The following is a 22,558-nucleotide window of genomic DNA, read 5'->3' as shown; positions in this document are numbered from 1 at the left end:
ACAAAGTGGCAAAAAGAAAGGCACTAATAGCACACATGCTTGTTTTTCTTCTCCAAATATATAGAATGACAACAAAAAAACACAGTAATAATTCACACAATTTATCAATATATGTTCACCATAAACAGACATATCTCACATTTTTTATTACATTTATTGACAGTTATTAGGACAGACTCAGATGGCACAAATACATGTGTATTAATTCATCAATAATATTAAACAATCAGGAAAAAGTTGTCTCAAACTCAATGGAGTCCGTCATTTTAAAAAAAAAAAAAGTTGGAACCCAGTAAAGTACAATATGTGCTCTCATCTTCAGACTTTCCATGATTTTGTGAGTCCCTCTACTTGTGCAGCCACCTCTAAGCGGTAAATAAACATGCAGAAACATTTTTGAAATTGAGCCAAAATATGAGGAAATCCACAATGGGTGTTTCCGAGTACTGTTGATTATTACACAAGAATTATACAAAAAAAATCGCTTCATATAACACTTGTTTGACAGTTAATCAATTAAAAATCATGAATCATCAATGAAAAGCGAGCCCTTGAGCTCCACGCTCTCTTTTGCCTGACATACGGGGTGTAATTACACACATTTCCTGCCACACGTTCCGAGCAATTGGCAGTAAAAGATGGGACAAACCATGTCACTCATCCTACGATTGCCAAAAGATTTCTTTATAAGGAGCCAAAGATAAAGCTGGTGCTTTACTGTCGTCATTTCACAACTCCAATTGTTGTCTTCCTGTAAGTGCATCACTGGAGGCGACTGTGATTACTGGTTAACAACACATGTGTTTGGCATTCATGTTTTTTCTTGCGTTTAAAAAAAGAATCAATTCTAGTCAGAAATATAACGCTCTAAAAAGCTCACACAGGGTTCCCTTATTCAAGATTTATCGCTGTATTTATTTATCGAATTTTGGGATGCTGATGGAATGTCAAGTTAAGAAAACATGTCACGACATATTTCCCCATTCAATTCCAAATTGAAAGGAAAATCCAAAACTGAAATATTACTCCGTTGCGCTCAATAAAAGAAATTTATAGTGTATCGGAATTTTGGGATTCACTCTTTTGGAATTTCTGCAATGTTAAAACTCACAGTAATCAAAATTTCATATGCTGTATTCGATACAAAAGAAGAATGGATGAACACACACACCCATATATATATATATATATATATATATATATATATACACATATATATATATATATATACACATATATATATATATATATATATTAGGGCTGTCAACTCGGGTGATCATGATTAATTATGGATTTTTTTGTGATTAATTAGTTAAAAAAAATTATCACGTGACAGCACTAATATATATATATATATATATATGTATACATATAACTATAGTTAACCACGACATCTGACAACAGACTTTCAATTTAATATAAATATATTTTATTTTACTTATATTACTTTATCCTAATTTTTCCAAAATGTTAATATTCTCTTTTCAGGGCATGATGCAGGTGCAAGTGGAAACACCCAAACCTGTACAAATTCAAATTCTATTCTATTCTATTCTATTTATTGATGGATTCCTGTGCGTGCATTCCTAAATGGAAACGTGTGGCTAAATGATTTGCCAACTCTTTCCTGAAAGTAACAACTCATCCAAATTATTCAAAACATGTCTGGACCAATATTGTTGAAGTCGCTTTTTTTTTTTTCACTCTAGATTTATTGTTAGATAATTGTAAAATTCCACCTCACTGCCGTCGGCAAGGTAAAATAAATCGAGGCGTAAGGCGAGTTATTTACCTTGGTCAAACAAATACCTTGAGTGTATTGGATTTACAGTCAGGCATATTTACCTTATTTATTGACTCGACCATTTCTTCTCTGATCGACAAAAAAAATTTCAAATTCATCAAGCTGACATGGAACTTCACTGTGTCAGGGAGTGGCGTGAAAAGGAGAAAATGGAAACGTTCCATTAGAAAAAGTGAGACAAAGTCACCAAATTACTTAGATATTTTTTTTTTGGAATGAGCATTCTACAACTATTCATAGTGTTATTTTTTTATTATTTTTTTGCACCACTGGGAGTAGGAGGTGGGGGGGGGGGTGTAAAGGATGAGAGTCAGTCAATGAGCCCCTCCCACCGTCTGTATAAAGGCTCCCCAGTCTGGTGTGTGGCTATTAGCAGAGTCACACAGCTGCCTTCCAGGACCAGTGGCAATATTCCCCAAACCTGTGGAATACTCGTCTCAATAACTGACCAGAAAAAGAAGAGCTTTGTCAACCAAGTGTGAATAACAGGTATGTTGAATCCCTTTTTTTTCTTCTTCGTCTTCTTCTTACTGAGCACCTTTGTATAGTTGCTGCCGTCCCAGCTGATGGCTTTATCCTTTCTTTTTTGAGGTCAAGGCACAAGTGTATGGACAAGGACAGGTTATCTGTCTGGTTATATAAGCAGTTCAGCTCTTAATGTGTGTGCGTCTGTGGCGGAACCTCTTTCAAGGTGTAGCACATCTAAGAAAAAAACCTTTTCAGGTGTAATTAATTCCAGACCTTTTTAATCAAAAGGAAAATTGCATTTTTTTATTTTTTTTAAAGCTGTTGTTTCACTGTTATTGTGGCAAGTCTATTTCGGGAGGTTCTATTGGTAGACGGTGTCCTTCACATTATTGGCCAGTGGCCCAAAGCATGGTTGTAGGTTTACTTAACTGAGGAAAATGTGACCCTCGCTTAACTTCTCAAATAAATGAATGATAAAGGCAAATAACTTGGCTTTTGGACTCTTGTGTAAGCTTGACGAGTTTACAGTCTTACTGTACTCGCGAGATTAACACACATCGTTAGAAAAGTTCAATTTGTCATGTGCGCGTGATGTTGCAAATGACTAACTGGATGTTTCCTTGATTCCGCAGGAGGAAAAATGAAACTAATCTTCCAGGCCTTCCTCTATTGCTGCCTGGTGGCCACCGCAGCACACTGTGTGGAACTTGAAGTGAATCCCAAGTTAAAAAAGAGGTGAGGAGATTCACACGCTCTCGTCAAAGCCGCGGTTAATTGCCGAGACGACAGCAGTCGGAATGATCTGCCTTAAGACTAATGGATTTTTGCCTTCCCTCATTTAGGCTCAGCATATGGCTCGGGAGCAGACTCAGACGGGATCTGGACAGCGAGACTGTAAACTCGGAGCACTTTGTCAGGCAAGAGGACATCAGGGATACCATGCTGCCGCATTCCAGGTATGTCCCTTCAACGGAAGCCATCTTGTCACGGAATTCAGCAACTTGAATCAACCTTCTTCTGTTCTGTCCCGTCCCCCCCCCTCCAGCACTGGAGCCCACGTGCGAACCAAGAGGTCCAAAAATTCTGCCAGCCAGTCAAGACGACAAGGTTGTTATCTGGGGACGTGCTCAGTGCACGACCTGGCGCACCGTCTGCACCTTCTCAACAACACGCTGAAGATTGGCAGCGCCCCCCCTGTCAAGATCAGCCCGCAAGGATACGGCCGCAGACGTCGCTCCGTTCCAGATGGCAAAGTGGCACTGAGGCTGGAGCAGGGCAGGCTCAGGCCCGTGTGGAGCACCACAGACTCCCAGGTTCATAAGCTCGAGGCTCTGCTCAGGCAAACATGAATGGGACTTTGCAAGAAAGAAGAACAAACGCCAAGGGAGTCGGAAGAGTTGGCGTACTCTCCGCTCTGTTCTCCAGTTCTCCGAATGCCGAGTATACTTTTTCCAGGTCTGGGGACCAGGTCAGAGCAAGACTGGCTGCACTGAGTTTCTTAAAGAGCTGAGCCTCGCTGCTCGGTGATGTGGAGCGAGCAAACAACTGCAAACACTGGATGGAACGGCGTGGAGCAACTACAGGTGCTGCTCTCTGCCTGGCAGGGGGCGGGCGACCACCACAAGAGTTTTGATGCCTACCGAAGCGAGTGAACTTGTAAAAGACGACACTCTCACAATCCCTCCTCCACTTTTCAGAAGTGCTATCCTGCAAGGATAAAAAGCTGTGAGCACTTTTGCATTTGGACTCTAATGAATGATCAGGAGAAGATGATGTGCATCACGATGCCAAACGAGGGGATAGATGCTCTCAGCCTATATCGAGTTTTGGGCACTGTATAAAGGAAAATAAATGCCTTCGATTCTGTGAGTTATGTGCCAGTCCACAATGGATTGAAATATACTTGAAGTTGTTATTTGTACAAAAAACACGTGCAATCTATATTTGTGGGTTTTTTTTAAATTGGAGATACTGTATATGTATATAGGAATTCATTTATTTAATATTATATAGAATTTACATCTAAATCCGCATAGAACTATTTTTGTACAGAAAGGAAATATACGGTATATGGGCATTGTATTCTTTTACAGACTGTGGTAATATGATAACTGTTTTATTTGGTATATTATATATTTGTAAATGTTCTCTATTTTATTTGTGTTAAAGCAATAATGTTGTCATGTAATAAAAAAAAGAAAAAAAAAAATTGCAAACAAAACCTTGACCTTGTCCAGACTTCCTTTTTGCTCTCAGCCGCCGTAAATTCCAGCAAGCGTGGCGCAGTCGATTGTCTGGAATAGAGCAAGACAGGCAGCACCTGGTCTCTGTTAAGTGATTACAGGCTCTCATTAGAGTTTCCCCTCCTCTCGCTACATTCCCTCAGTTATGACCTCCCACCCCTCCACAGCCCCCTTCTTTAAGAAAGGGCAGACAGGGTGCCAGGCGCATTCCTGCTTGATTCAGCTCATATTTGTCGACTAAGCCATCGCAGAGCCTCGGAGATGCTGAGGCTTTTAGCTTTAGCTGTCTTCATTGGTAAAAGATGGCTAGTAAAGAAGTACAAGGATGTGGTGGTGTGATATATGGGGGGGCTGGGGGGGGCTAACATTCCCGCAGGAGCAAACTGCTGCTCATTCCGTTCATATTCAAGCAGCCAAAGAAGGACTACAAGACTGCAGATCTCATTTATTATAAGCAAGGCTGTCCAAAAAAAAAAATTCCACTGGGGGCCACATGTCGAAAAAAAAATGGAAGGAAGAAGGGTCGCGTCATTTTGTGCTTAGAGAACGAACATGCTAAAATCAACCCGAGGTCAACAGGTCGTTAGTTGCTAAAGTCATTTTTGGGTAATTTTTTTTTTTTGGGTGAATGTATTGAAAGAATTAAAATGGTGTTTTTTTTGGGGTTTTTTTATGACAAAGTATAAAGTTGTTAGCATTAGTGTTATATCTTATAACATTCTACATTTATTTTAGTTTTGATGTTGCAAATGGGTTTCTAGGCAAGACCTTGGGCACGAGTGAACAACGTGACACAAAACAAATACACGACAGCGTTGACCTCACTTTCGTCCATTCACTATTTTGCATCACTTATCTTGTTCAGGGGAGCGGCGAGTTGCCAGTTGGTCGGGCAAATGAACCACTACACTTCACATAAATAATATTTCTTTTTTTAAATTGTATTTTATTCATCAAGGCAGTCCCACCATGATTACGATAATTGAACATGACAACCCACCGAGGTCATTTAGAAGGAAAAAAAAAAAAAAGCATGCTATTGCAATTCAGGTGGTCTTTGAAAGCTGCAGGGTCTAAGGAACATGAAAATAATAGCAAATTGTTTTTGGGATCGTTTTTGTATTGTTAAGTGTTTTATCATCTACCCCAGTAGCTCAAAACCTTTTAAGGCTTGTGTACTCTTGAACCTTTTTGTCCGACCATGAGGGCCTCATACGTGTTGATGATTCACTTCACATAGTTCACTGGCTTAATTTGAACATTTCATCTTGCTTGTTTCCCTTTTTTCCCCACAATTGAAATATAAGCATAAATGGTGCCTTGTAATAATAATAATAAAATAATAATAATAATAATAATAATAATAATAAATAAATAAATAAATAAATATCATAAAGAAAAAATAGGAATCAAAACAAAAGGGAAAAATGCCTTTGTCATATGTAACTCCTAACATTTACCACAAAATACTGGAGCTCCTTTCAATAAGTCCCACTCATCACCTGTCCATTTCAGGACGGGCACATATAATAGAGACACCACAGTCATGGGTCGAATTTAGAGTCTTCTGTGATTTGAACATTCAAGTACTCGACCATGGAAGTAGGAAAACAAACAAACAAACAAAAAACAACAAGAAACCCCAAACCCAAGCGAAACCTTTTTGCATGGGAGCAATGCGAATCGCACTTCCACGATGGTGTCTAAAGCACGACATAGTTATTTGGAGAATAATCAAACATCTGCTGGGGATGTTCTTTGATTTAGTTTGATATACAACACCAACAAAAAAAATGGATGTTCAAAACATGGAAGGGTGAGTGTTGCTGACCTATTTTCGAACTTCAATTATGCATTCTCTATTGCCATCTAGTGTGTAAAAATTGTTACAACTTCAAATGGTCTTTCGAAGGTTTTTGCTCTGATCTATTCTTCGCATGCAATTAAAAATCTTATTTGGCAAAAAACAGAATTTCATATGCAATGGTGGCTTTTTAATGACATGACATTCATTTTCACAACATAAACTAATTCAGAGGAAAACTGCGCAATTAACCATGTAAAAATGTTGCTCTCCAGCAGCAATGCTTGATTGTAATTTTTTTAAACAAGATTTTTGCTCCCGTTGTCGATTTCAGCAATCTACACCGCATTATACTGAGCGCTGTTAGAAATATTGTATGATGCGGGATAACATTGTTCTAGACCACAACACATCAAAACAACAGATGTATTTTTTTTAATGCATTTCGTTCGTGTCAAAACAAAGCAAAAGCTTCACTTATGAAAACATACTTTTAATTAAACAGCAGCTGGATCTCATTCTATTGTAAATATCTCATCTTGTGATACCACAATCAGTATTAGAAGTACAGTACTGGTAAAATACTAAATTTATAACGAGCTAATAAATAGAATGACACTCTTCTATATTTCTATTGTTTCATGTGAACTAAGTGTAGTCCACTCTTTGTGCGAAAAGTATTCGTGTGACGGCGTACCATGATTAGACTCAATTAACCTGGATGTGGCCTAGTCACTGTACTCTAATAATGTGCGGTAGTCACCGCTTGGCTAAGCCAATCAACTGATGACGCCACTGGTGTGATAACAGCACAGAGACGCTGATCAGCGCAGGTCAACGTGCGTGTTAAGAGAAAAATAACGCTGAGATAACTGATGCGTTAGATGACGGCGCACGACGAAGGGGAGGAGAGGGCAAGCGTATTATCCGTCGCGCAAACTCTGATGTCCATTAAGGCGATACAGGCGGCTCAATGTCAGTACTCCAAAGCCAACTCTAAAAGTACGCTGATAACCTGGACAGAGAGGATTAGCCTCATATTCTAAACACTGCCTTGCTAAATCAAGGACTGTGGGCCTTTGGCCGTCTTCAGGCACTCCGCAAGGGGGTTTGGAGCGAACTTCAGCTTGAGGTGAGGTTTCATTAGCCCTATTCAGACAGAACGGCAACCGGACACGTGGTACTGTGCAGATGTTTTGTCAACACTCATTGACTCTTTTCCACAGCTGTCATTTTTCCAAAATTCAATGGCTGAAGTCTTCCCTTTGAACGTGTTTGGTAGTGATGGGTAAAATGAAGCTTCAAATCAGCTTCATGAACCAGTTGTAGTATTTTTGGGCTCCTGTAGATGGCACTCTCGGTTCAACATTGGGCTGAAAACACAATGAATTGCCATTTTTTAAACCCTTTATTTAAACCAACAGTGCCATCTAGAGGACTTAAAAATACAGCAGCTGGTTCATGAAGCAAATTTGAAGCTTCATTTTCCCATCACTGGTGTTTGGAGTTCAGTGTATCAGCAATGGTAGTAGCGGGCCTTTCGATGCTTAGATTGTCATGAACAGATCTTTTTTTTTTTATAAATCTGCTACATTTAACTCTCAATGTGCAATTCGACTCTAAAGTCAATTGTTGAGCCATGGGCAAGCGAAGGAGATGTTTACAAAACGGAAAAGCCAAAACTCTCAAATGCAGACCTTAAATCTGTCTGAGGAATGCCTGAAATTAAATGGAAAACAAGTACGTGTGTATTGACTTTTTGGACACCTTGGTTGGTATTATTTGACAAATAAGAAAAATAAAATGTGTGGGCCTTCATATTAGAATAGCCTTTCTACAACATAACAATAAGACTGGCCTTCAATTCATAGGCAGCCTCGGAAATTGGGATACATTTAGTCCGTATTTTCCGGACTACAAGCCGCTACTTTTTTCCTCGATTTTCACCCATGCGGCTCATACAGCGGTGCGGCTTTTCTGTGGATTTTTCTTTCACCACTAGGGGCGCTCTATAGTTCAGAAAATACGCTAAATAAATCTGGATTTTTTTTTCACTTGAGTCTGTTCTGTTTTAATTAGCAAAGTTGTTGGCGTGTCAAAAGGCACCGTTTGAACAATCTGTTTATGTACATTTACGTGCATTCACATGCCAAAATCTTGATTAATCTACTGTAAATGTCTTAATCTAAGTTGATTTGATTTGATTTAAAGAGATATTTGAAGATGTGAACGGGAGGAAAGGAAAGACTTTTAATGCTGTTACAGTATGACCATTTTTGAGCTTCGGGTTGATGTTTGTGCCGCAATCCGTGGCAATGAAGGAGTTAAGGGTGGCCTGACGTGCACTTGCAGGGTGGTGGATGTGATATCAAATACTCGAACAGGGCATGAGTCGTCGTTCCTCAACAGGAAACATGTCCACTATTTACAAACACTTCAGAATCTGAAGCGGTAAGCCTATTTATTTAAAAATAAATAATCATGCTGATGTGTTGCATATTTTTTTTTAAATGTCTTTGCGATACTGCATGTACGATGCACATTAGAAGTGAAACATTAATTTCGTATGTGCCAGTATGTGGTTGATTCAATTTAGTCAATGACATTCTCACACACAATAATTGCGTAAATGTTTGGAATCTGTTTGAGTATTTTGGGGAAAGAGAGGGGTGTGAGGTGACTCACCACGTATATGGACAATTCTAATGTCATAAGAATTAAATGAGCAGATCTATAAAGCACATTATTTTACTAAGATCAGTTTTGGTGATGGTTTCTGAAGGCGTCATCCTGAATATGCAACATGAACTTTCTTTAAAAACAAAAAAAAAATGGCCTCCTCTAGGATTAACACATTGCAGTGGGAAATCATGAATGAAAAAGATTACGCTCCTGTCCACATTTACAGTGGATATATAACAGATTTATCATGAGAGCAATTGTCGAGACGAGGATCAGAGAGAGCACCATTAGCGTTCTCCTCATGTTTGCGTCCAATGATGCTTTCTAAAAGCCATGAAATCAGATCTGCTTCCTTCCCCAGACAGGCAACACGAACACTGAATAAAACATGTTTCCTGGAAGCGTTCAGATTTGACAGCCGTCAACGCAAATCTACGGCAAGAGACTCTCGCATATTAATCAAATACTATATTCAAATGAGTGGTGAGCATTTTTGAAGAATTCAAAATCAGGGGATGATGACTTTATTTCCATTCGTGAAGGCCTGGTTCCGTCTCTTACTTGAATTGATCCCAAATGTGTTTCATGGGCTTGAGGCCAGTAAAGTAGTCAATGTAAAGCTCACTAAACAGTTACTGTTCTTTAAAAGTAACTCGACACATGGCCATTAATGTCTAAACCAAACGCAAGAAAAGTGAGTACACCCCTTTGTGAAAATGTCCAAATCGCGCCCAAAATCTCAGTAGATTCTAATCTCATTTGAAATACGGTAAATTTGCTTTTTACAAACATCATACGGTAATATTTAGTATCTCGTTGCCGCAAGTCCGTAAGCACCAATGTGATTACCAAAAGCGAGCAGGCAAAAAGAGATTGCTTTAAATATAATCTCGTTCGGGTTGCTGAATAATTGAAAAGGCCGCCACTTGCGGATCAATAAAACAGTACGAGCCTATCACATATCTTGACGATGCTATGCAGGAATACACACTTGTTGTTTGGAAAGTGTTGCGTATCCAGGATGGCGAGCTTCCTGGAAGCACGCTCAGAGAACGGAACAGTGGCTTAAACCACAACACTCCACTCAGACGTTTTGTCTGTGGTAAGGTGGTTTATTTCATAGCCTACTAGTGCGCTGAATTGTTCATGTACTCGGACGCTTTTTTTGTCCTCATTAGTAAGACAAAAAAAAACTAGGGTGCATGAATAAAATGAAAAAAATGCTGTTTTTCTTTTTCCCGTGACCTTCCATTACTGTATGAAATGTCCCCGCAAGGGTAGAACGATTAGGGCACACTAGTAGAAAAATACATGTACTAGTGACCTAGATACTGTGCACTAGTTGACAACTGCATGCGAAGAACTCATTCATTGCCATTGACGTTGTGATGGCTTCAAATCGGCTTCATGAAGCAGTTGTAGTATTTTTGTCCTCCTCTAGATGGCACTCTCAAAAAGTTAGTAAGCCACAGTGCTTCTACAGGTGTGCCCTTGTCATTCGACTACTGCACTGAAATGTCTTACTAGTTAGGCAAGAGCATACAAATACATGAAGATTAAACTCACAGATATGAAATATTTTTAAATGCTTCGTAGAAACGTCATGAGCTTCAGCAGATTCTTCACAATATACCCCCTCCCCCAATTGTAGCCTGCCCTCATATTATCACACAACCTGCCCCAGGTCAGGATTTTCTTGTTTACAAAACAGTACAATCTAGTCAAAGTCCTGTCCTCGGAAGAAGGACGAGTCCGCCTCTACTGTGTATTGTACCCACGCAGGTTTATGTTACCGTTGACTTTGGCTTCTTCTAACGTGCAGACATGCCTCGCCAATTCCCGAAGGTAACGCTGAGTGAGGCCGAGGAGGAGACCCAACGCCTGGCGGAAAAGGTGTACGCGTCGGCCCTGAAAGAAGAGGACAATAAGGATGCCTTATCCATGTTCACAGTGCCCGAGGATTGCCCGATTGGCCTCCAGCAAGCCAAAGAGCATGAACTGCTTAAGGAGCTTGCCGAACAGAAGTCGGAGGAGAGCACCAAAAGGTAGACCGCCCGTTCACGACTGACCAAAAGGAAAACAATTAAACTGACCAAATACTCGTATGCACTGCGCATCTGACCACCCTCATTTTGATGCAAATCAGGGATTGCGCAAGGATTGGTTCATGAAGCAAATTTGAAGCTTTATTTTCCCATGACAATTGCAAACACCCTGTTACGCCCAATTCTACCAGCATTAATTTTAGCAAAACACCAAAAGTAAGAAAAGGCTAGTTAGACTGCACTTTGCACAAGACTTGCACTGGGAATGAAAAGAATGCTCCTTGTTTCAAAATACCGATAAATGCCACAAGGAGGTGCCAAAGAACAAGTTTTGTTTAGCTGAAACTGCTTAATTCACTTCAACATAGTTTCTTGGCACTAACATGTCATAAGATGGAGCCAAGGCACTACTTTTGCAGAGATGAAGCTCCTCAATTTACTTCAAGATAGTTCCTTGGCACCGAGATGCCACCAAACTAATACTTTTATTGCTTTGGCTCGAGCACATAAACAGGTGAAACAAACAGGTTAATTTTTCAGCAGATAACAAAGGAGGGTATATTTTTCATTTTGACGGAATTCCAAATCGTGGGGCCTTATATGCCTTCAGCAGTTCCTCAGATATTAAAATCAGACTGACCTTTACAGTAACTTCATCAATTGCGTGGCTTATTTTACAGGCGCAAAAGCTTGAAGATGATTCGTTCCCAGTCCATGTCCATCCAGATCTCAGGAAATCCAGACTGGACATGGCCAGGGGCTCCTGGTCCATACCTGTCTCCCAGCTCCAGCTCGCTGTGCTCATCTCAACCGGAATGCTGCCCTGATTACCAAAGGGTCACAATTAGTGGTGATTACTGCGCAGGAGTGAGTGAAGCTGGAAGAACAGGATTGGCACACATCCACGAGACACTAGATTAATGACTATGCAAATAATATTAAGCTAAATAAAACTCGATATTTTCTTAAAAATAAGAAGAAATCAATAATTAAATAAATAAATTAAAAGGCTATCACGCAAATCTTCGTTGCCAGAAATGTTGACATTTCATATTTATTCTACACATTTTTACAACATTGGCAAATGTTAAGAATGTTTGTGTCATGTTTGTCCTCTTATAGAAACCATATTAACACAAAAAAATATGTTTCCCTCCCCGATATTTGTCCATGTTAAAACATATTTGGAAAAGTTCCAGGGAGCCACTAGGGCGGCGCCAAAGAGCCGCATTTGGCTCTGAAGCCGCTGGGTTGTGTACTTCAACGTCTTGTCAATTTGAATTCACATGACTCCTAACTGCTAATGCTAATCTTCATACACGATTCAGATCACAGTGGAAGACTATGAACAGGCAGCTAAAAGTCTTCTGAAGGCTCTGTTGATTCGTGAGAAATATTCCAGACTGGCCTACCACAGATTCTGCCGAACCACAGCGCAGTTCCTTCGCAGAGCTGAAAACGTCAAATGGAGTGAAGAGGAGGAAGTTCAACCAGGTTTTAAAATATGTTAACAAACAAAAAGACACTAATTGGTGGATGATTAACTTTGTCTTCTGTCTCCAGACATGTGCCCATGCCCAACAGAAGATGAGGATCCGTACAGTATGAAAAACATCCCGGAGAACCTGACCTATGAATTAAGCCTTTTGGATGGAATAGTGCACGTGTATGATAACGCTGAAGATCTCAGAGGAAATCGTCCACATGACCTTCCGTATCCAGATCTGGAAACCTTTGCTATAGATCTGAGTCACGTGCTGGCAATGATTGCAGATGGACCCACGTAAGTTGTCACAACAAACTGACATCCATCGTCTATGCTGGTTGGACACAGTGAACTGCAGCATATTTGCAGTTTTGGCAGATTTGGATTTTTTTGGGTGGAGCCTATCCTCCATTCTTTGCCAAAAGTTCACCTATTTGAGACGTATTTGTGTGTGTGATGTGATAATGTTTTTGTTTTTTTGTGTGTGTGATGGTCGTTTTTTTGTTGTTGTACCTGAGAGGTTGTTTAGTGTTTTTTGTGTGAGAGATGCCGAGTTTTGAGAGTTTTATTTTTGTGGAGAGAGTGTCTTTGTTGAGTGTGAGAGGAATTTTGTTATCTGAGTGTGTGGGGGACATGAGTGAAATATTTTTTGGGGTGTGTGAGAGGTGAATTTACATTATTATTTGATTTTTAGTTTTATCCTATTAACTGTTTGATACAAAATGTCAGCTATCCAACATTTGACACATTTGACCTTGCTCAACCAAGGAAAAAAATACTTTACATTATTTTTATTATATCCATTTGTGACTTCTAAGCAAATTAGATTTTGCAACTTCCAAATTAAAAAATGGCTGATTTCTAGAAAAACCTACTGTCATCGGCGACTCAATTTCTTGAGTTCCAAGTTCCACCTCCATGAAATGCTCAATGAGATGGCTGAGCTGAAGGAACTAAAACGTGTTCCTCACAGAGATTTCTACAATGTGAGAAAGGTTGGTATTTTTCCCTAACACATAGGCAATGGGATTTTATTTTTAAAAATATGCTGATACAGTGTTTTTCCCACAGGTGGATACACACATTCATGCAGCTGCGTGCATGTCTCAGAAGCACCTGTTGACTTTCATTCAGAAAACCTACAACACCGATTCGGACCGTGTGGTCATGGAAAAAGATGGCCAGAAGATGACTCTGGAGCAGGTGTTCCATGCCCTCAACATGGACCCCTATGACCTTACAGTCGATTCCCTCGATGTACATGCTGTAAGGAAGAGGGGGGGGGGAGAGAGAGAGCTGCCAAGCGATTAAAAATGTTTATTTATTAATTAATCACAAAATTTATTGCAATTAATTAAATTTTCCAACTACTATTTTTTATGACCCTTGTTACAAATATTTATTCACGTCGTAACTTGAGCACGGTGTTTTGTTCTGAGAAGATCTGCTAAAGATGTACAGCTAGTGACGGGAAAATGAAGCTTCACATTTATTTCACGAACCAGCTACTGTATTTTTAAGTCCTCGAGATGGCACTGTTGGTATCAATCAGGGGTGTCAAACTCATTTTTGTGGACGGGCCACATCGTAGTTGTGGTTTCCCTCAGAGGGCCGGTATGACTGTGAACCCATTTAAATTGATTGGAAAGCCAGTTTTGAAATCAGAAGCCAGTAAGTAATTGTTCAACAATTTTTCAATTTATTTTAAAAGAGGAGAATTGGTAACAAATAAATGGCAATATCTCATATCTCAGTGTTGTTAAAAGTGAAGAAAATATGCTAGAAACAGGAAGTTGATGCAGATGATTTGCCCATTGTGGGCCACATAAAATGAGGTTGAGGGCCAGATCTGGCCCCCGGGCCTTGAGTTTGACACCTGTGGTTGAAATAAAAGGTTTAGAAAATGGCAATTCAGTGTCCTTTCAGCCCAATGTTGAACCGAGAGTGCCATCTACAGGAGTCCAAAAATACTACAACTGTTTCATGAAGCACATTTGAAGCTTCATTTTCCCATCACTATGTACAGCTAAAATGGTACAATATTTGACTTCGGCTTGCAAAGTTTATAAAGTAAATAAAATTGAGGAAACTGAGTTAAAATATTTAACTTTGTTTTTAGATTAATCTCGATATTAGTAGAGATAATTTGTGACTTTCCATTGTGTTTTTCATGTCAACAGGGAAGGCATACATTCCATCGCTTTGATAAATTCAATTCTAAGTATAATCCCGTTGGAGCCAGTGAACTCAGAGAAATCTTTCTCAAAACGGACAACCATCTCAACGGCGAGTATTTTGCTCGCATAATAAAGGTAAAAACAGTCCTAGTTGGTAGTTTTGTGTTGAGTGCCATATTTCTTGTCAAGTAACAAAATGCGGTGATGGAACAAATGAAAGTTGCATTTTCAAGGCACCGCTTTATGAGGAACGAGCAGAGCAAGCAGGCCGTTTTGGTGACGTTTCATTTCCACCATGAACAGGAAGTGTCCCACGACTTGGAGGAAAGTAAATACCAGCACGCAGAGCCACGCTTGTCCATCTACGGACGCGCTCCGGAGGAGTGGCGCAACCTGGCCAAGTGGTTCATTCAGCACAAAGTGCACTCTCCAAACATGAGGTGGATGATTCAAGTGCCGAGAATATAGTGAGTCCTCCTATATTATTTTTTTTTTTTTTATCAGATCATCCCTAAAATGTTCAACATTTCCTTTTTGAGAAAATATTTTGTATGTGTCTAGTGACATTTTTAAATCAAAGAAGCTGGTGCCTAATTTTGCCAAGATGCTGGAGAATATATTCCTTCCACTCTTTGAGGCAACCATTCACCCTCAGAGTCATAAAGAACTTCACGTTTTCCTCAAATACGTAAGTTGTACGTTTTTTGTCCTGCATTGAGTACATTTGCAACATGACATTATTTCATCCAAATTCTGCAAGGATGAAGAATTGAAAAATGCTACTTTTTTCCTCGATTTTGAACCATGCAGCTTTTCTGTGGATTTTTCTTTCACCACTAGGGGCGCTCTATCGTTCAGAAACTACACTAAATAAATCTTGATTTTTTTTTTCTCTCTATGTGCATTCACAGTACAAAATCATTCTCTACATGCAGTAAACAACACATTTTTTTCAACATAGAAAACTGTGGTTAACACCCTACATCTTTTTTTTTTTTTTTTAAAGAGTTGCTGCGGCTTATATGCAGGGGTGTCTTATAGTGCGGAAAATACAGTACCTAACTGGACCATTGGAAAAAAAAATTTTTGGCTGTCCCAATAACAAATACAAGACTTTCCCACAAACTATAATAATCCAAATCCTTTCTAAATTAAATGTTTATATTGTTTTCCCCTCCTCAGGTATCGGGCTTTGACAGCGTCGATGACGAGTCCAAACACAGCGATCACATGTTCTCATTCAAGAGCCCAAAGCCGGAACAGTGGACGGGCGATGACAACCCGCCATACAGCTACTACGTCTTCCACATGTACGCAAACATCATGGTCCTCAACAATCTCCGAAAGTAAGAGCGCATTCCTTCTGCATCTTGTCCGCCTAGTATGGGATGTCGAACGCAACTCGTTGTCGCCTTGTGGGCTCTGCAGGGAACGTGGCCTGAGCACATTCCAATTTCGCCCGCACTGTGGAGAAGCAGGCTCTGTGACTCATCTGGTATCTGCTTTCCTCACAGCAGATAACATCTCACATGGGCTCAACTTGAAGAAGGTACATCACACTGACCTGATGTCTTCTAATGATCAGCAGGGACTAAAATCAGTTGAATGTTGTTAACATTGGGAATGGCGGCTGATGGCGTTCTCCACATTAGCAAAGTCATCACCTGCGTCTGGGGTTGTTGGTAGTGATGGCTAAATGAAGCTTTAAATCTGCTTCATGAAGCAGATGTAGTTTTTTTGGACTCCTGTAGATGGCACTCTCTGTTCAATATTGGACTGAATTGCCATTTTTTAAAGCCTTTATTTAAAGCAACAGTGCCATCTAGAGGAACCGAAAATACTGCAACTGGTTCATCAAGCAAATTTGAAGCTTCATTTTCCCATCACTAGTTTTTGGCTTTGGAACTCACCACTCATCTTAACACAAGCGAGGACAATTCAGCGGGCAATGGCATCCATGAGGCAGCCCCCCCCCTAGCAAGAAGAAAACAATATGCGCTCCCACCCCACCACCCACTCTCTGTTGTAATTATAAATAATAGCATTTTCATTTCAAAACAAACCTGCGTCGTCGAGTTGATACTCGCTGAGAGAGCACCACTGCCAACTACTGGAGTGGATGTGCAATTACACTTTATTGTAGTACGGCGGAAAAAAAGCATGTTCCCCAGATTCACACGCGCCCCCCCCCAGGGGCACCCGTCCTACTATTTGAGCAGCACTGACCTATCAACACAAACTAAGTTGCCTCTTTTTATGACGCACACTCACAAAACCCATGCACAATTTTTCCTAAAAATAGCATTTCTTTTTCTTCCCCACTTGTAGAGCCCCGTGCTTCAGTATCTGTACTACTTGGCCCAAGTGCCCATCGCGATGTCTCCTTTGAGCAACAACAGCCTGTTCTTGGAATACTCGAAAAACCCTCTGCGAGAGTTCCTGCACAAAGGCCTCTGCGTGTCGCTGTCCACAGACGACCCGATGCAGTTCCACTACACCAAAGTAACGCTCGAGCACCCGATGGGTTCAAAACCGCATTTCACCGCAGAGACTCGACTCGCTGAAATAAAACTTGTGTGAATATTGTATAGTGGTTGGCTGTGTGCTTCAACTTGGATCATGTCACGAGTTCTATTTTTCAAATAAAACGCTTTCTGTGTTCACAGGAGCCACTGATGGAGGAATATGCGATTGCAGCTCAGCTGTGGAAGCTCAGCACGTGTGATGTGTGTGAAATAGCCAGAAATAGCGTGCTGCAATGTGGACTCTCTGACCAGGTACCGTGTAGTAGGCGTGTCAAATTCATTTTTGTCGTGGGCCACATGGGAGGTTTCCTTCGCAGAGCCGTTATGATTGTCAGCTCCAATAATATGATATGATGTTTTTGCCGTTCACGTTCACTTCATCATTTGGCATTTTTAACTTCTAGGACAAGAAGCACTTTTTGGGGGTGAACTATTTGAAAGATGGACCCGAGGGAAATGACATTCGCCGCACCAACGTGGCTCAGATCCGCATGGCCTACCGACATGAAACTCTGTGCAATGAACTCAGTTTCCTTGCGGATGCTGTCAAGTCTGAAGCCATCAACTCGGTTCTTTGAATCCACCAAGAGGGACATCAATCGGGATTACTCGCACACTCTCAAGCACACGACTGAAACACACATCACTGAAATGCTCTCACACCGTTTACTGATTTTCTTCCCTCACACACGATCAAAACAGTCCAACGCACATCACATCAGAGTTGAGGTGTCTGCTTAAAAATATTGACCAAGTTGTGTCCAAGGATGAGTGGTCGCAGATTGCTTGGCTCACAATGAGCCCGAGTGAGCAGTCACCCCCCTCGGCGAAGAGGAGTCGCGTCGCCTAACATTCCCCACAATGTAAACTGTTGACTTCTCAGTACAACACAAAGTGACAAAATGGCCACTAGCTAACATTTGGATTTTGCTGCTCAACTCATCTTCCAAAAAGGCAAGAATATGAATCAGAATGCTTTGTTTAGTCTAGTGACGGCTCATATTATTGACTTCCCCTTTAAAAACCTTTTTGCGCCCCTTCCAGCAGATGGCGCACTAGGCGAACCCTCATCATATTTTAATAGAATGTCTCAAGGATTTCAGCACTGTGTGTTTGGGAGGATTTCAGTATGTAATATTATGTTCCCGACAGGACTTAAGTATTTCCACTACATTTTTATTCTTGACGTTATACGAGTGTCTATTTGCGCAACTAACTGTACTGTAACAGTATGCAGTTTGAATAAGGAGATAGTCACCAATCTGACAAGAGGAAAAATGTCGTGTATGATTAATTTCATTGTAGGCTTAAACAATTTACAAGGGCGCACATTCCATCTTCACATAAAGCCACAATGTGTAAACATTTGCACTGCCGACTTGTATTGTGTGACGACGTGAGAGACATTTACACAAGAAACCTGTCGAGAAAGCTTTGCACACAGTTTACTATGGAACGATGTGATTACACAAACAAATCATGTCTCGTCTAGGTCTTGAAAGTTTCATTTACTCGCATGTGCTTGCCGTATCAAAATAATCAAAACAAGGAATCGGTGATTATGTAGCGGCTATATACTGTACATCCTTCCACAAAAGACACAAAGCAATATGCACGGTGCAAAATCAGATGTGCGTCACACAAACACATAAAAGCTGAAATCAGACAGGTTTTTTTTTGTTTTTTTTTGCTTTAAGCGATCATTTAACTTGCAATGTCAACGACGTCTCCACGCTGTTGAATCACGTCAGCTCTCTGGAAGCGTCTTTCCCTGTTCACAAATACATATTGACACCATGAATGCCTGATACGAATAGCTACTGGTCATTTTAGAATCGTAACTGACACCTCCCTAAACAGGTTCATAATTCTACAGATGGCACGAGACGACTCCTCAATTCAACATGGGGTGCTTTCTTGACACAAAGATGCCACCAGATGGCGACAAAGCACTACATCAAGTACCAACATACTTCAGTACTCACGCAGAATGAGATGTCTCGTGCTTTTGAGAAATACAATTGAAAACAACGACAGATAAATATGAACTTTCTTTCTTTCTACTGACAAAACAGACTCACTCAATGCCAGATTTTTTTTTACTCAGTATCAAAGGCTTGTAAGCAACTTGGCCGGGCGGTATAATTTCACAGAGAGGATAAAGAACGGATAGTATTACGACATTGTTTAGTGTGAATATGGTTAAAGCAGGGCGTTTCCAAATCCAGTTCTCTGGAGCCCCCATCCAGCCTGCTTTGGATATTTTATGAATCGGGTGTGTTGGAGCTAGGAAAAAAAAAAAATCTAAAACAGACTGGATTGGGGTCCCCGAGGACCGAATCCGGACACCACTAGCTTTCAGTTACGTGGTTGTTTTAACAATACAAATGTCTTAGTTTAATTTTTGTTTTGACTGTAAACTTCAACGAGTGTCATTAAATAGCATCGCTTTGGAAAAAGAACTGTTCACCATTTGTTAGACTGCAGTTTGTGTTCGTCTCTTAAGTCAAACAGTGTCTTGAGAGCGAACACTTTGAGTATTTCTTTGGGGCAATCTGGTGGCATCTTGGTGCCAAAGGACGACTGAAGTGAGTTGAAGAGCTTCACTTAGACAAAAATCGTCCTTTAGCACCATCTTGTGGCTTCTATAGACAATTACAAACTCTTTTAGTGGGGCGAGCCAATTGTGGATTTCCGTTATTTACTACTTAAATAGAAAAAAAGCTGAAAATGAGAGAAAGCAACTTACATTTTCATGTATGCAATGATGGCTATTGCAACAAGGAGAACAGCACACGCGGAGCTGATGAGCACCACTTTTCCTGAAACAATCAAACATGACAGGTACATTGGGCCCATGTGGGACTAAACAATCCTGAGTTTTGTGTAATGGAGACAAGTGACGAACCTTTGCCGGAGCTCTGTTCACTGCCGGATAAACGGGCGAGTTGTGCCCCGTCCAGGCTGTCCAGCAAAGACAAGTCGGAGGGCAAAGAAAGGTTGAATATAAAAAGGGAAGGGGTGGCACTTAAATCGTCAGACGACTTGGGGATCATGGTCGTCAATTCTTCCTCTGGTTTTTCGGTGTAATCTGCACATGGCAAAAACACAAGGAGAGACTGATTACATAAAATACAGATCACAATAGTAATGTTCATAATTCGTTATGGTTGTCAGATAATACTGAACATCTGAGTTTAGTATTGCATTTGCAAAACATATTTATATATATATATAATTATTAATTAATTCAATAATTAATAATTAATTAATTCAATAATTAAAAACGACCTAACCTGGAATAAAACTGGGTGACAAGAAAATAATCATTTAATATATTAAAGTCAACCTTTCATTTTATGTTGTCGTCAAGTAGTTGGATGCATTTGCATTTTGCTACTTCAATGCAAAAAATATTGTGGAAGCTCTTTAAGCCTTTTTTTTTTTTAACCAACAAAATACAACTGTTAACATTACCAAAAAATCCATCTATATATATATATATATATATATATATATATATATATATATATATATATATATATATTTTAGGATGTCAAATTGTATTTGCATACTCATATTCCTGAAAAGAAAAAAAAAGTAATGTGATCAAATAATATGCTTGATACATTTTAGACATCTGTAAAGTAGCCCTTTGAGACAAATTTGGATCTAAAAGATAATTCTGTTCCAAATGGAAAAAAGCTCAAAGCTGGGTTAAAAAAAAAAAAAAAAAAAAAATTCTGACGGGTGGCCAAAAAATGTGTTAAGCGGCGTACATATTTCATGCGTTTTTAATGACAAACGCATCCTACCTGATTGGTTAAAGCAAAACACATCAAACTTTTTGTCCAGTGCGGCTCGCCATGTGACCAAGCCGGTCTGATTTTGGCCACAGTTCACAAGTGGCTTCACACGGGGGACCACAGCGTAATGCTCGTCAATCCAGCCAAACCTTCAGAAAGAAAAATAATTACAAAAAAAAGTTTCATTTTTCTTGATTCAATTCGACTTTGCGTGTGATTTGGTTTTACCTGCATGTTTCTAAACCCCGATTGAGGGCTTCTGTGACTTGATCTTTGGAGGCGATGTTGAATCCGAGATTTGTGCAAAGCTCTCGCGCTTCGGTGACATTGAAGCCGTACTCGGGCTGGCTTTGGTCATTCAGAAGGCTGAGCTGGATCACTCCGGCGACGCTCGGTGCTGGGAACACTGTCGGCAGCATACGCGATGTGACTTTTGGAAGCACAAAGAACCTACGAAATCGAAAAAAGCTTTACCTCGCAGGTTGATTGTGACGCTCTGCTGAGAGCTGACCGCGGTGAAAAACAGCGCCACAGCCACAGAAAGGAAAATGCTCTTCATGGTTTGTGGTGGTGGAGACGATTGAATGCGTGTACAAAGTGTTGAGCGCTCTGTGTGCGCCGCAGACAAATACGACGGGGTTAAATAGAGGAGATTTCTCTTTGGGCTGTGTGGAGTCTTCACTCATCATTGCCAGAACGGAAAGGAAAGGAAGGGGAAGAGGGAAATCGGGTCAAAGGACTGAGCGCAAGGCCCACGAGACCAGCAGATAAAACATCGAGAAAGGACGCTGATGTTCAACAGCAGGCAAAAGTGAGGTCAAATAAATAAATAAATAAAATCATGTGCGTAGAAAACAATTTGAAAATTATTTAGGTGGTAAAAAAAAGTATAAGGAGAGTGGTGTTTTTAAATATAAATGATGAATCTATGCTGTTTTTTCAAACGTTCGGGATGTTCGGCTTTTGGGTGAAATTTTAGGACACTGAAACTCAATTGCTTCTTCTCTTCGCTTTTGAATGCATGTTTCCAATTGTTTAAAAGTTTCAGTACATTTTTTTTCCACAACTTGCGCTTCTCTAGCAAGGAGCTGATCGACACAATTCACTCGTGAATTAGTATTTTCATTTCAATCAAGTCCACTTCCATGCCCGTCGGTTGCAACATGTGATTGTGTGAAGCGCATCGAGTTGTCCGCAATAACAAATTGTGTATGACACTCAACATGGTCCAAATGATTTCCTCCTGTGGGAGCTTGCAAAGTCATGAACATGGCCGGGATCTCAGGATCCTCCCATGAACCCACTTCCACAAAAACACGGCAACAAAGGAAATGACGCAGGCAGGCACAGAACTCATCATTTTCTCCTCAGGTCTTCCAGAGAAGGATTTTTCACTTTGTCATCAAACACCGTGGAAAGTAAGGAAAGAAGTTTCAAGATCAGGACTAAATATAGTGAAGCATAAAATTGTTATTTTGGAAGGACCAAAAAAAAAAAAACTCAGCCTGATCTAACATT

The 22,558-nt window shown here is 40.2% G+C and overlaps 3 protein-coding genes across 4 annotated transcripts; 2 read left to right on the top strand and 1 right to left on the bottom strand.

Moving 5' to 3' along the window:
- Positions 1-2,169: 2,169 nt before the first annotated feature.
- adma (adrenomedullin a) lies at positions 2,170-4,487 on the top strand. The gene is made up of 4 exons (XM_088295691.1): positions 2,170-2,293; positions 2,905-3,007; positions 3,115-3,228; positions 3,318-4,487. The coding sequence occupies exons 2-4, from the start codon at positions 2,913-2,915 to the stop codon at positions 3,619-3,621; spliced, it is 513 nt and encodes a 170-aa protein (XP_088151817.1). The 5' UTR covers positions 2,170-2,293; positions 2,905-2,912; the 3' UTR covers positions 3,622-4,487.
- Positions 4,488-7,310: 2,823 nt separating this feature from the next.
- ampd3a (adenosine monophosphate deaminase 3a) lies at positions 7,311-19,655 on the top strand. Of its 2 annotated transcripts, none has more exons than XM_088295687.1 (15): positions 7,311-7,451; positions 10,824-11,046; positions 11,727-11,913; positions 12,375-12,540; positions 12,610-12,829; positions 13,398-13,527; positions 13,604-13,798; positions 14,713-14,844; positions 15,013-15,176; positions 15,271-15,397; positions 15,892-16,055; positions 16,138-16,258; positions 17,038-17,211; positions 17,376-17,486; positions 17,639-19,655. In XM_088295687.1, exons 2-15 carry the CDS (start codon positions 10,826-10,828, stop codon positions 17,810-17,812), a joined length of 2,286 nt encoding a protein of 761 aa, XP_088151813.1. In that variant the 5' UTR covers positions 7,311-7,451; positions 10,824-10,825; the 3' UTR covers positions 17,813-19,655. The 2 variants fall into 2 exon arrangements, with proteins under 2 accessions (XP_088151813.1, XP_088151814.1); XM_088295688.1 differs by lacking the exon at positions 7,311-7,451 and adding an exon at positions 8,706-8,770.
- Positions 18,663-21,685, bottom strand: lyve1a (lymphatic vessel endothelial hyaluronic receptor 1a). Its single transcript, XM_088295689.1, has 6 exons — positions 21,515-21,685; positions 21,269-21,446; positions 21,050-21,189; positions 20,143-20,325; positions 19,984-20,056; positions 18,663-19,005 (listed from the first exon to the last, which is right to left on the bottom strand). The coding sequence occupies exons 1-6, from the start codon at positions 21,597-21,599 to the stop codon at positions 18,939-18,941; spliced, it is 726 nt and encodes a 241-aa protein (XP_088151815.1). The 5' UTR covers positions 21,600-21,685; the 3' UTR covers positions 18,663-18,938.
- Between the last annotated feature and the right edge of the window lie 873 nt (positions 21,686-22,558).

This window comes from Idiotropiscis lumnitzeri, chromosome 5 (genome assembly GCF_059441095.1).
Source record: "Idiotropiscis lumnitzeri isolate Australia: NSW breed Sydney's pygmy pipehorse chromosome 5, RoL_Ilum_1.0, whole genome shotgun sequence".
In the NCBI taxonomy this organism is placed as follows: Eukaryota; Metazoa; Chordata; class Actinopteri; order Syngnathiformes; family Syngnathidae; genus Idiotropiscis; species Idiotropiscis lumnitzeri.
Note: the sequence above shows the minus strand (reverse complement) of the source record. Positions and strands in the feature narration are given on the sequence as shown.

Bases quoted from the DNA above. Each gene is read 5' to 3' on its own strand.
- ampd3a (XM_088295687.1), top strand. From the start codon at position 10,826: ATGCCTCGCCAATTCCCGAAGGTAACGCTGAGTGAGGCCGAGGAGGAG. The intron at 12,541-12,609 runs GTTTTAAAATAT...TTCTGTCTCCAG, and splicing joins AGAGGAGGAAGTTCAACCAG to ACATGTGCCCATGCCCAACA. The intron at 15,398-15,891 runs GTAAGTTGTACG...TCCCCTCCTCAG, and splicing joins TTCACGTTTTCCTCAAATAC to GTATCGGGCTTTGACAGCGT.
- lyve1a (XM_088295689.1), bottom strand. From the start codon at position 21,599: ATGAAGAGCATTTTCCTTTCTGTGGCTGTGGCGCTGTTTTTCACCGCG. The intron at 21,447-21,514 runs GTAAAGCTTTTT...TGCTGCCGACAG, and splicing joins CGTCACAATCAACCTGCGAG to TGTTCCCAGCACCGAGCGTC. The intron at 19,006-19,983 runs GTAAGTTGCTTT...ATTTGTGAACAG, and splicing joins ATCATTGCATACATGAAAAT to GGAAAGACGCTTCCAGAGAG.
- adma (XM_088295691.1), top strand. From the start codon at position 2,913: ATGAAACTAATCTTCCAGGCCTTCCTCTATTGCTGCCTGGTGGCCACC. The intron at 3,008-3,114 runs GTGAGGAGATTC...TCCCTCATTTAG, and splicing joins AATCCCAAGTTAAAAAAGAG to GCTCAGCATATGGCTCGGGA. The intron at 3,229-3,317 runs GTATGTCCCTTC...CCCCCCCTCCAG, and splicing joins ACCATGCTGCCGCATTCCAG to CACTGGAGCCCACGTGCGAA.